The sequence below is a fragment of the Macrobrachium rosenbergii genome, chromosome 55 (genome assembly GCF_040412425.1).
Source record: "Macrobrachium rosenbergii isolate ZJJX-2024 chromosome 55, ASM4041242v1, whole genome shotgun sequence".
Classification (NCBI taxonomy): Eukaryota; Metazoa; Arthropoda; class Malacostraca; order Decapoda; family Palaemonidae; genus Macrobrachium; species Macrobrachium rosenbergii.
The window spans coordinates 55,211,467-55,224,868 of record NC_089795.1 but is presented as its reverse complement, the minus strand read 5'-3'; the positions used below and the strand labels follow the sequence as shown (position 1 = coordinate 55,224,868).

General features: G+C 36.8%; 1 protein-coding gene across 3 annotated transcripts in view; it reads right to left on the bottom strand.

Moving 5' to 3' along the window:
* The window catches only part of Gycalpha99B (guanylate cyclase 1 soluble subunit alpha 2), a 1,063,824-nt gene that overhangs the window by 9,859 nt on the left and 1,040,563 nt on the right, over positions 1-13,402 (bottom strand). For all 3 annotated transcript variants that reach the window (XM_067098553.1, XM_067098551.1, XM_067098554.1), the window contains 2 exons: positions 10,954-11,120; positions 7,866-8,009 (listed from right to left, as the gene is read on the bottom strand). In XM_067098553.1, the coding sequence (XP_066954654.1) occupies positions 7,866-8,009; positions 10,954-11,120 (311 nt within the window). The remainder of the gene's footprint in view (positions 1-7,865; positions 8,010-10,953; positions 11,121-13,402) is intronic.

Below are 13,402 nucleotides of genomic sequence, written 5' to 3'. Positions count from 1 at the left end.
ATACAGTATTGTCTCCGTTTTTCATGGCCTCTCGCAATGCTTCCTAAATGCTAATCCTCCCTTCCCAGTGCCTCTTCTACATCATTTATCCAATAATTTCTCAGCCTCATTGACTGTTTCCTCCCAAGCATTCTGAAAAAAAAATCGACTATCTAACATCCTCCACTTTTGTCTTGTGATCACACCACGTCAGAACACTTTAATTCCTGTTTTCACTCAAGCAAAAGATTTTGTAAGCATTTTGTTAATACCAACTTTTCGCTTCCATAAAGAGGGCAGCCAGCTCTCTTTATGGAAGTGAAAATAATCCCTTCACTTGTCTAAGCTATTGCTTCCATGCAATGCTCCTCACTTCCAACCTGTAATAGAGATTCTACTTTATTCTACTTTCTTCCTCGCTTCACGATTTCTTTGTGACTTATGTCCTTACTCATTTTTCAGTCATCTATTGCATTTCTCCCAAACATCTATGCAAGTAGTCCACTTTCACTCTTTCACTTTCTTAACCACAATCACTTCTTTATTTTCCAGGGTACTATCTGCCTTAATTACTGTACCATCCCTAATATTCACTCCCATTTAGTTCTCTAATAAAAAATTTTACAAGTCTCTACCGGTCTCTGCAGCTTCTAACTGCTATTGGCAAATAAAAGTGAATTTTCAGCAAACATTCCTTTCATAACACCATTTCTTATCCCTCAAATTTTGCACATACATGTCTTGTCTTTCTCTAACTTCTCTCATTATTCTATCCATAAAAACGTTTAAATATTCAACTACAAAATTAACTTTCATTGTAATGTAAAGGCTACTCATTCTTCCCAACAACTGCCCTCCTTTACCATGCATTCACAACACCTCATATAGCATCTATATCAGTCCTATAATAAACCTTCTATAGGTTCATACAAAAGACAAAAAGAATTTTCACTTTTACTGCCAGACATCGAACGCAACTGTTTAATAACAAACAACTGAGTCACACGGCCTCTTCCCTATATAAACCCACGCAGCTTTTCCTATATCAACCCTTCTGTTATGCCACACTCTCTCAGTCCAAATCCTAGCATCCTCCTTCCCTAGTATCCAGCTCCCTAGTATACTCAATAATTTTCTGCCCCTATAAGTCTTACAGTCTCACATATCACATTTCCCCTTATAAACGAAACAATTATTTCTCTTATTTATACCTTGGGACTCCTTCTTTCCCAAAGGTTAGTCACTCACTGACAATTTCGCTATAGAAATGCAGCAAATCACTTGTAATTCTCGCCAGGTGCCTTTCCATTGCTCAATTTCTTAATTGTCAGAATTGCAGTTCAGTTTTGCAGTATTATTAAATTCAAACTAACATTTTCTCCTCACCCACATATACATCATTCAACTCTACTTTGTCTTCTAACCTACACATTTGATATCTCTTAAAAATATTTGCTTCGCTTTACATTTACTGTAATCTAGTATAACTTTTCCCTCTAAAATACTTGCTCAGATTATCTCCAAAGTCTTCTTCTTGGCTACCTTATTCATCTTCTTGCATACTTACACATTTATCTTCTTTTCTGTCATGCAACTGGAGCACAAGTACTCTGTTTTTTCCCCTATCATACAACTACCTCTCGTTTTGATTTTTTCTTCCCATATACCTACAGCTGCAAATACTCCCACGACCCACTGTTGAATTTTGCATGTTCCCCATAAACTCTTATTTCGGTGTCTTTCCCCCCTAGCATATTTTTCATTGATCTCTTCAGTGCTGTTCTCACCTCTCAAACTGACCTGTCGTCATGATATTAACAGCCACCTCTTGGATCCTCACTCTACTAATGAAATAACTTTATGCTCTTGTTAGGATCATGATCAATTATACCCCATCTATTCCTACTGTAATATTACTCTTTCGATTGCTCTGTACTAACTGTAATATTACTCTTTCGATTGCTCTGTACTAACAATCTTTCACTGTTTTTCTCACTATTCCTCCCTGTCATGTACACTTTTTGGAAATTTCCCAATAAGCAGGGCTATTTCACAACAAACTTACAGAAGGCCTAATATTCTCATTCACTTATGTCAATCCCCCATCTGCCAGTCGCATAACGTCTTTCTCTATCACCTTTCATTGCATTTTAGTCACCCCACAAGACCAACGTTTCTCATTCTTAAGTTCCTGACATGCAAGCTTACATTTGTTAAAAAAAACCAGTTTCGCTGTCAGTACATTTCATATATGGACAATATGTGCTTATTACCACAACTTTTCTCCTAATACTCTTAATTTGTCCACTCACGCATTAGAATAAATTTTGTATTCCTTACTAACTACAACTGCCTCCTGGCACAACAATGCTATATCTTATCCTGGCGCTTATTTTGTAGCCACTGTATAAACTGTCATTCATTGTCCTACCTAATCCTGTACACCCTACCCTTTTACTTTTGCCACACTAAGCACAGTGATCTCAAGCTTTCACTCTTTGGTAAAGACCATTATAATCCATTTCCTTCCTTCTTTCTGTACTGCATTCACTCACATTAAAAACCTCGAAACTTAACATTTTCTACCTTTTCAGGTTTATTTTTGACTTGAGTACAGAGAGTGGATCTAGAAACCCCATCCCTGCTATTTAGTGACTTCTATATCTTCCCAGGAGATAAAACTAATTTTTGTTGTTAAAGGCGCGTTTTCCGCCTTCTTCGGTGGAAGAAATATATAGACTATTTAAGGAACATTCCCTCCAAGGAATTACCGATCTTCCACTGGGCACTCGTTTTGCTGAGCATCTTACATAATATCAAGCTATCGATTCTTCCTAGAGCAGCCAAGTCCACGTAGTACTTATTACCACTGCAGCAGCTGCCAAATGAGTTGACAGACCTAACATTTGTTATAATAACTGACCACAAAGTTAGACTCATGTGACAATTGACTGGTATTTTCTTTCCATACTTTAAGAGGAGCTCTTCTGTCTGAAGACACACACATACACATATATATATATGTGTACATACACACATAATACATACATATGTATATATACATATACATTACATAATTTAGTCATGCATGATTTAACTATTTTTATACAACGCATTTCACAAATGGTTTGACTTTGATACAAATAATCCTTGATGTGGAATAGCTTAAGAAGGGGGATAAGAGACGGCGAATTGGATTATTCTTAGTCTAACCGGGGACAATGCAGACGTTAACACTTATCAGTAAATCATTGTATAGTGACAATTTTGCATTCCTCTTCACGGTTGACATTACGTATATCAGTTATTCATAGTAGATTAACCTATGTAGAGTAAGATCAGTCGTTTTCAAAATGAATCCGTCAAACTGGTCGATAAATGACAACTGAATTTGCATCGAGGAATTCTTTCCTCCTCAGTCAGTGGTGACAACGACTTGAATGGCGTTACCTTAATGACGCCGCTCAACGCGGCGATAGAGGCGGCATCGCCGTCCTTTTTGTGTTGCTATCGAATTCCAGCGCCTGAAAAGAGAGCTGTCTTCTCTTGACAGAACTGTCCGTCTATGGGAATGAGGTGTCACTAATGTAATTATCTTCCTTTATGAAGGAGACCGTTCAAACTCTGATGGAGTAAAAAGTTTCTCAGTAAAATACTAAAGACAAAAGGATCTCTTGGACGAGTAAAGCTGAGTTATAAGTAAGAGATGAGATAAGAGACGAAATAAATGTGCACGCTTACATTCCTCTGTAAGGACGGAGTAACTGATTATTATTACACAGGAAAGAAAATATAAGGAATGACTATAAAAATAATTCTTTAAGTCCTTCGCATCCTTGGTCTGTATTTACTTCGGTTTTTGATTCAAGGACTAACTCTGTAGAAGCACTGTTCTTAAATATTAAATACTACAGTTTGCAACCAGATAGTTTGTTATTTAATTTTTTTGTGGGTACTTTACTTTTCCGGAAACTCCCATTGCAAGAAATTTTCAGTCTTCTTGGATAAAAATGTTCATCTTTAGTCTCTTAAGTAGCATAAACAATTCTTTCTGGGGACCGTTTAAACTAATAAATGGCACACTATGAGGGATACCATTAAACTCAAGCAGAATGGGAAATGTCCATACATTTCTAAATAGCTTAAATCCTCATATTGTGAGTCATTCATAAAACCCAGTTTTGAAAGTAAAAGAATGAACTCACTGACTTTGACGGTGAATGGTCGAAGAGAAGTCTAACACTGGCCTCAGGTGCAGAGACTGAAACAACAATGTCAAAGCTCTTCACCAAAAGTATTCCACAAAGAAAACCATATTCATAAGGCTTCATTTCATGTTGGAATACCATCAACTAACTACCCATACTTTTTCAGTCATCACTGAGACTATCAGTAGTAATAATAAAAAAATATAATTTTTTTAAAACAATCTTTTATTAAAATGCACGAAAAAGTAAAAAATAATTTTTTGAGACACACCAGGATTTTCTTGCAGTTAATCATGTCTACAAAAATAAAAAAGTGACATCAAACATGGAAGAAATTCTACAAATAAAAAAAATATTTTTTCTTGTGGCATTTTCTTCCATGTTTACTCAACTTTATTTTGTGGAGCATGATTAATATGAAAAATCCTGGCATATCTCAAAATATCTTTTACCACTGGTGCATTTTAATAAAAACTTGTCAATTAAAAAATCTATATTTTTTTATTTGATATACAGTCTTGGCAGAAGTTGTAACCAATTTATGATTGTAGCTAACGAAATAATAAATATCCTGTCGAGCTAAAGAAGGTTTGAAAAATACGTAGGGTTATTAACTTATTCTACCGAGTCAAAGAAGGCATGAAAAATCCGTAGAATTATTCACTTCATACAAATACTGAGAAACTTGGGTAAGTCATTGTAGGGTCACTAATGACCTATTGATCATGTAAGGTTGTACTGTCACCAAGATTGAGTAACCATGCAAATTTCAAGTCCATCGGACGAAGGGAACAAGTCGAAAATTGAGTTACAAGTTTTTTCTCAGACAAACAGACAAAAAAGCAAGCTAAATGAAAGCGTATAAAAAAACGTAGTCGATTAGAATGATTTCAGGAAAAACTCACCTCGTTACATTTATCAGTAAGTTCTTATGAATATATACAAAAAATATGTTTTCATATTACATTAGACAAGTGCTGTACTTCTAGGCAAGTGATCCATCAAGTAGCTCTCACTTTTTTATATAAGAGGTATTGTTGTAGTATCCATGTTATGATTTTACTGTTGTCCTTTACTGAGACAGGACAAATCTTAGCTCATTTTATCGTTGTTGGACATGCAATTTGACCTTTCCTACTTTTATTACAATAGACATCATATTCCCACAAAAGCTTATTACTAAAATATGGAAGTCCACACCATCGCTTATTTTTCTTCCATTACAGAATTTGAACCGGACTTATTGTCCTAGCCGTGGGTTTTCTTGCACACGCAAACGCACACACAAAGCTGAAAACCTCAGAATCTATAAAAGTCTACAGCAGGGTAGACTTGACTCCTATGGACCGTTGGTTTTCATCTACGAGGGGAAGAAAAGCTACACACTTTCTTAAACCAAGGAACACAACCATTTTTTTAATGAACAGCAGTCAGCGAGGAATAAGGTTTATGTTCTTTTAATTTGTGAATATTTGGTGATGCCATTTCCTTGACTGAAACCTACTTTGGTAAAACTCCTGCATTCCTACCAATATGTAGGCAGTAAAAATAATTAGAAATTTATCAGAATCATAAACACCTTTATGTTTACATATTGCACATGCATGTATACACATTCTTAGACTCTGGTAACAAAAATTAGGAATCATGGTGACTGCAAGGAATGGACGTAGTTCTTTTAGCGGTAGCAAAGTTGAATAGGTACTCGTTCTGTAGAACAAGTACCTCAGCACGTAGTTATTTTTCATTAAATGTTGCAGCTATGGATAAAACGCTTCATTAAGTATCTGTCTTTGTAATTCTGTGTTATCACGGGACGTAACCAGCGTTTACTATAGAATCAGAGGGGGCCGGGCCGCATTTTTCCCGAGATGTAACCGGTACTTTGCCTAAAAAAAGCGGGACGTCATATCATAAAATTTTCTTGAAAATAATCTCATTATGTTTCTTACACCCAATTACTTCGATGATAAGAAACCTAACTTAACCTAACAAAATGAATGGAGGCATCATTAAGATACTTTGATTGCGTTTAATAAATCGGTTGCTTTCAGGGAAGAAAGATATCATGATTGCAATAAAGTAACGTTCTGGAAGACGACAAATTGGACGTTGGAAATGAAGAGCGCTCTAGATTTACTGTAACTCGCAATGAATGCACAGCCACTACAGAATAAAGAGGCCACCAATGCTAAATATCATATGTAGGATAAAAAAAAAACACCAGTAAAATGCTTAGAAAAAGAAAACAGGAAGGTTTAAACAAAAATATAGAATAAATTCCTGCTGCTACCAATTTTACGAGGAGTAAGAAGCTTATGAGAAGGAAATGGGAATTTTTAAACAAAAGTATGACCATAAATGCCGGCTACTACCATTTTTACGAGGACATGTACAGTAGTTCTGTAATAGATTTAGCTTTTGGATAAAAGTAATGAAAAGAAACAACTCCAGCAAAGGGAAAGGAAATGAGACGTGGTATTACAGATCAGATCACAAGAGTTTGAAGGAGTTTGAGGGGAAGTTATTGGCGATACGTAAGAGCAAAGTACTGTATTTAAAGATAAAAGCTGAGGAGCGTCCTTATGTTAATGAGGAAATGTAGGCTGGTTTCAAGAAAAGGATTACACAGAAGAGACAATTTTCAGGACAAAACGAATAAAAGGAATAGCTAGAGAAGGAATGTGAAGAAAAGACAAGAAAGCACCAGTCTAAGAAGAATTATCTACGAATAAAAAGAAAAGAACAGAACGTGAGAGGGAAAGAGGCTTTAGGATCATATCGAAAAAACAACAAAAAAAAAAAAGGGGGACGCCATCTATATAAGTAAGGCAAAATATGTTAAGCCTGCTTAGCACCAGAAACACATATCAGTAAACATGAGAATGGAACTGACCTTGTTCGGAATAAATGAAAGAGCAGCAACGTAAAATAATAACCAGAAGCAACAAAAGACCTTCTAGGGCCGTGTGCCATCGATCTATGTAGGTTTGTATAACGCATAAGATCTAAAAAAAAGTACTTTTCATTTCACAGATTACTTTCATCGTCGGCAATTCCCCTTTCCCCTAAACACTTCTACACCGGTGTTTAGCATCGTTATTTATCTTCATTAGTAACAACTAATATTCAGTTTTGTAAAGACAAACAACTTTTGCTGTCATGAAAAAAATAGGAAGATTTGTCACAAGGCAATTTGTCATCTAAATGGGAACTCTTAAATGTCTCTTTGGTTTTCTTTCTTCCCCTCTTACCTACGCCCGTTTCTTTGCTCGATGTTTTCAAGGGCGCATTTGGTATTAACCGTCTATTATTTTCCTTATATATTTCTTTCAAGACAACTTTCATTTCTGCATCGTAATTGTTGCTGTGTGTAACTTATTCGACAAGTGGCCTATACCTTGGATGCTGCTTTGACGTGTGGCGAGAGGAATAGGTCATCGTAAGCTGTCTCATCATATTATAAAGATTACGTATTAGTTGTATATACCACTTACAATATACTGTATATCTGTAAAACGCTGCCTTTCCTAATACAGTACTATCTCAATCCTTTACATGATATCCTTCGCGATATTTTCTGATGTACGATGCAGAGCGGCGTTTGCTCCTGCTGCGATGAAGTTCACTCCTTAATCAATAGAGCAACATTACACAGATTAAAAACGCAAGAGATACCTGAATGGGTTTTCCGTCGTGGGTGGTGTGCGAAGTGCAAGAGTGCATCATTTTCAGTGCCATCCACGCCACCTGATGAGCATGCCAAGAACTACGGCGGTGAAGGTTACCAGCTACGCAATATGCATCGCCGATTGTTTCTACCTGAGAAGGCAAAGGAATATGATTAGATGCGTCTCTCTCTCTCTCTCTCTCTCTCTCTCTCTCTCTCTCTCTTTCTCTCTCTCTCTCTAAAGGGCATTCGCAGTAGTAACTTAAATTAATTACAATGAACAAAATTACTTCTGATAAGGAGCAAGTTCATGTAGCCGTAGAAAGGGAACATAAGACTCTCTCCAAACTCAAACGACTGAACGAAGTGCAAAACGCCTACACAGCGAGAAAAAGAACTAATCTAATGGCAATAGGGATAGTGTCAAGTTCCGAAAGCAGTGTGTGTGTGAAAGCATCACCGCCACAGCTTCTTCATTTACAACTATTATTTACAGTCTTCCTAAATGTTTTCACTCAGAATCTGATTTCTTACTTTTGGCCACAGTCTAAGCCCTTAAGTCCACAGTGCTAGGCGAAAAACAGAGATCGCTATGTGAGTGCAAAAAATCATCAGAATTTGACTGTTACCAAATAAACAGTCCAGCTCCGTTCGCCCCACCTCGGCGGAAAGGCGAAAGTGCAATTTATATGAAAAACATAAGTAAATTCTTTTTTATTTCTCAGGAAATCTGTACGACAGAGAAACTCACCCAATACGAGGACAAACAAATGAAAAATGATAATAAGATAAAGGGTAAATGAGATCATAGAAAGTTAGTATCCATAGCCTATCCTTTATTATAGAAGTAGACCTAGTCCACACTTTTATTGTACTGTTAGATCTAAACCCCTAACACTAGTTATTTATGTGAATGAAATTTTGCATCGCATCGCAGACTCATGCATTCCCTCACGCCCAGAAAGAACCCAATAATAATTCTGTGCGAGAATGATGTATTCTAGATAAACGCTCTTACCTAGAATATTCTCTTGGAAACCGTATGTACTCCGGAAAAAATCCCTGACTGGGCTAAATGGACATATTATTCTCATCAAATACCATTTTCCATCAACTCTTTCGAAAAAATAATGGAAAGTGTCATGCAAAATAAATGATGTTAAAACATGAGTGCATGAACTTCACGGCTTAATGAAGAAATGCGAGAACAGATATCGCCAACATAAATGCAAATAAAAACCTTAGAAGCAATGCACTTTATGAATTCATAGAGCTGCGACACAGAGAGCGTATTGTAGCCGTTGTATTTTATGTACAAACTTTCAGTTGATTATAACGAATATATAAGATGCTTAAATGATTATGAACCCATGCAATTATATATATATATATATATATATATATATATATATATATATTACATACATATATATAATATATATATAGATTATCATTTTTAGTCCATACCATTAAACTCATCTGGTCTGGGCTTTCTACCTTAAATAGTTCTTTTTAAAGGCCTGATGTCATTCTTTCTGAGCTTCCAGAGCCAGACGGATGAAAAGTTTCAGGTTAATGGATCTTGAACACTTGTCAAGCACTGAAGCGTTTCTGTTAAATCTAGGTTTAGCGCCAAGATTCGGCAGCCAATCATGATTTGACTTCTAGGTCACGTCACGCTAATTTTCCTTTGCATTCCCGGTCAACCACGACGTCACCACGTTCCAGCGTGCATGCCGATACAAAACCGTCAACTTTGCCATATAAAGTTTTTACGGGTTGCAAGAGCCCGTGCTGGCATAACGACAGCTTAATCAGCTACAACGAGCATAAAGTTGGCAATGCCCCAGACTCTGTGTTCCTTGCCTTAGAAAATATATATATATATTTTTAAATTAGCTTCATGTCTTCCACCAATCCTTTCTCGTTTATTTAGGATTTTTTTTTCTTTACATCCGCCTGCATCTTTACATTGTATGATTTTTTTTATACGTCATTATTTTGCCTACATAATTCAGACCACTTGTGATGCGGTATCTCATTTACTATAGATTACAGAATTCTTATTTTCCACTGAAATTTGGCTTTTCCATCTGCCCATATCGTTTTCATGCAAGAATTCAAAAGAAAAGTAAATGTATGTCATACTCCTTTCTAACTGACAACAGTTAAGGTTCGAACGGAGTTATCAGAGATTCTATGATGATCTTGATTAGTTATTCTCCCTTCTTGGGCATTTGCACAAATCACAATAAGCGTTTGTGACTGTGGTACCTCGAAATCTGCTGAGTAACTTGTATAGAATCCTCTCTTTTAATCTTTTTCTTTGGTTGGAGGTCACTCCTGAGGATAAGAGTCGCTAAAGCTATGCCAGCCATCTTTCCAGGAGAGAGTACTTATAAAGTAAACTACTTTTGGTGAATCATCATAGGCTATTAGGCAATGGTGATTTCAGCTGTTAGAGTGGATGGGTGGCCGTGGTTAGTTGACTTGGGTAGGCCTACTGCTTATCGTATTGGATTTTCTTAGTCACCAGAATTCAAAATGCCAGAATTTCAGACCACTCCCTACTATAGTTCCCGCCAAGTATTTTTATCCTCTATACCAATCTTATTTTTCACTCTCATTTTGTTTTTATATCTCCATGTCCTCCATTGGTGATGAGGTCAGAGAGTGATGCAGCTGGAATGCTCTTAGCCAGCCAATTACATGCATGTTGGTGCACGTATGAGAGGCAGGGGTGACTTCAGCGGGAACAGTATGTTTCACTGGGCAGCTTTTTCTAGGAATAGGCAGCCTTATTTAGGGATTCTTTCGCACACGTTGTTCAGAGGAAGGACTAAAAAAATAGCATAACGTTGCCTGTTTCAAGAGTTTTCCTGTTCAGGAGACTGCGCGTGCAAAGAAATAACTTTCGCGAAGGTGAACTAGGAAAATGAGAGCCTTTCAACTGAGCATCGCAGCGTACCGTCTTCCTGGGCTCATGTACACCAGGAGTATCCACAACAGTAATTATTCTCAAAACGTTACTGCTGATTAATGGTAAGAAAATGTTTGCCATATGAGAAAAATTTTCCTAATTCTTTTAATACTTACTTTATAAACGTCTAGCTGTCCGCAGAAAGCATCAAACTGTGTGTATAGACTCTGCAGCATGTTGATGACCATGAAGGGCGTTGCCGTAGAGCAAATGGACGTGAACCCAACTATGTCACTGAAGAGCATCGTCACCTCGTCGTGTTTTTGTGCATGGATGACCTCACCTGGAACAGCACACTGGTTTTTAACAATGATATATGGTTAACGCGCAAGCGGTCTAACCTATTCTTCAGCCAAAAAAAAAATTTGGTTAAATACTTGACCCGTCATAAATGATAATGCAATTAAATGTTGTAGGTAAAAAAAAAAATCTAAGTTGCGAATGAATCTCCCTTTCAAAAATAAAGTTTGTACAAGAAGCACCGTAGAGAAGTTAGAAAAAAATCGTTGAAAATTTGTAGTAAATGTTGTTCAGTCCCGTCATGTCATTAAACTATCCTTGGTAGAAAAACAGGACAAAGATAGCCACTCACTACTTCTAGGAAGCGGCTGAGCAGTCAGAACTGGAGAGGGAGAGACAGAGCTGTGATACAAGGTGAATAGTAGAGTATCAAGGGTTTGCGTCTCATTCAAGTATTGGCATCCGGTAGATGTTAACGCCATCTGACGGGCGAGGAGTCCCTTTCAAGAGTCGTTTCAGTTTATTCCCGTTCTTATTGACTCTAGTTTACCTTATGCGGTTTCCTTTCTAACCATGTAGTGTCTATAGAATAATAACTTTCTCCAACGTGAAATAAAATAAACTCACTTATTACGTTTTCAGACGCTCTCAGGTTTTCCTTGATTAGTTTTCTGTGAGAATGGAATATTGTCTGAGAAAAAAAAAAAAAATGCGAACTCCGTGTGACACTGACCCTTTGAAAATCGGCCTGTTCAATGTATCACTACTCAAAAAAGAAGAAAAAATGACGTTGTAAATTATAACCAATCACAGACATTACGTGATAATGCTTTACTGTGTCATCACAATTAACCTGGAAAAGCACAATGAAATGATATTATACGATGTCACAAAATTCTGGTAACGGTTTTCAGTGAAAATTTTGCAAAAATTAGCTCACGTTCAATAAGTAAGCAGTGATTTGGTGCAAGCATCCATGTAGGCGGATTATAACAGATTCACTGCAATTTTATAAAGGCTTAGAGTTACTTTGCTCATTTACTTTTCGATATGAGTGTATTTTGGTTCAGAACAGGCATCAATTGCTGATCGACGTGCAAAGTTCTAATGAACTGCAGTTGAATCGACTGGCTAAAATCATTTATTTTCGAAAATGATGTGGGCAGGAGGCAATCCTGCAAGAATGGGATGAGCGCTTAATATAATCATACAAAAATATAAATATGACTTATAGAAGGAAAAACCTTATGAAATGTCTATCCAACATAGGATATTTTTATATGTTCGCATTCCATTAGCTCTTTACAAATAAAAATGATTTTTTTTGTGCTTATCACACGATTTTGCGGTGTTAATACCGGACACATCAAAAATACATTGTGTATATGACTCAACACTATCGCTGCAATGGTCTTTAAAGAAAGTCAGACATATCGAACGCAAGAAAAACGAAACTGTCTTTTGCGCTCGTCTTGCAGGACCTGCTCGGGGTGAACATCGAACTTCAAACCTTCAATGAATTTCAACGGCTCCTTGCAAGTTCCATGCCCAGCCTTTTTATCCCAGTCCCAGGGAAAACCGATTATGTCTTCGTTCTCTGTCAGCAATCCTTTTCGCACTCGAATAAGAAAACAAAGCAAATTTCAGACATGAAAGTGACATTCCAGATGTGAAGTGGTGATATTCTGAAAGACAACTGCCATTTCAGAGACAGAAAGCTCTATACGGGCAATTTTTGCCAGACTCTCTTATCATCATTAAAAAAAGAAACACATTTTGCCTTTTCTTGTGCTGACAGGAATACAATTATTGTGTGATACTTTAATTCGTTACCAGAAGGGAAGAAAGTCAATGCCCTCTAAAACTGAGGTAACTGGGTATTAAGAAATCATATCATGAATTTTGTTGGGTATTCTCACATGATAATGTTCTTCAGCGCTAGATTTAACGAGGCGAGGATAACATAAGAGACAGGGACCGTTCGGTAACTTTGTTCTATTGGAGGAGCCTTTCTGAGGAAAACAATATCAACTGGAAATAAAACAATAGACGGAGACATTGCGGTGAGCAAAACTCATTCTGTAAAATTCCTTGCTTTTTATAAAATCGGAATGATATTGCTCAAGTCATCCTTAATCTTCTCTGGACCTTGACCCTGACTAATTTCAACCATATACAAAAAAGAAGCTTGTAAAATCAGAAAGATACTTGCACTAAGATTGGGAAGGGAAGGTTATTACAGTGTCCTTGAGAACCAAAGAAAATAATTATAATGCTAATACATACATACGTACTCATACAAAACACACGCATATATGTATATAC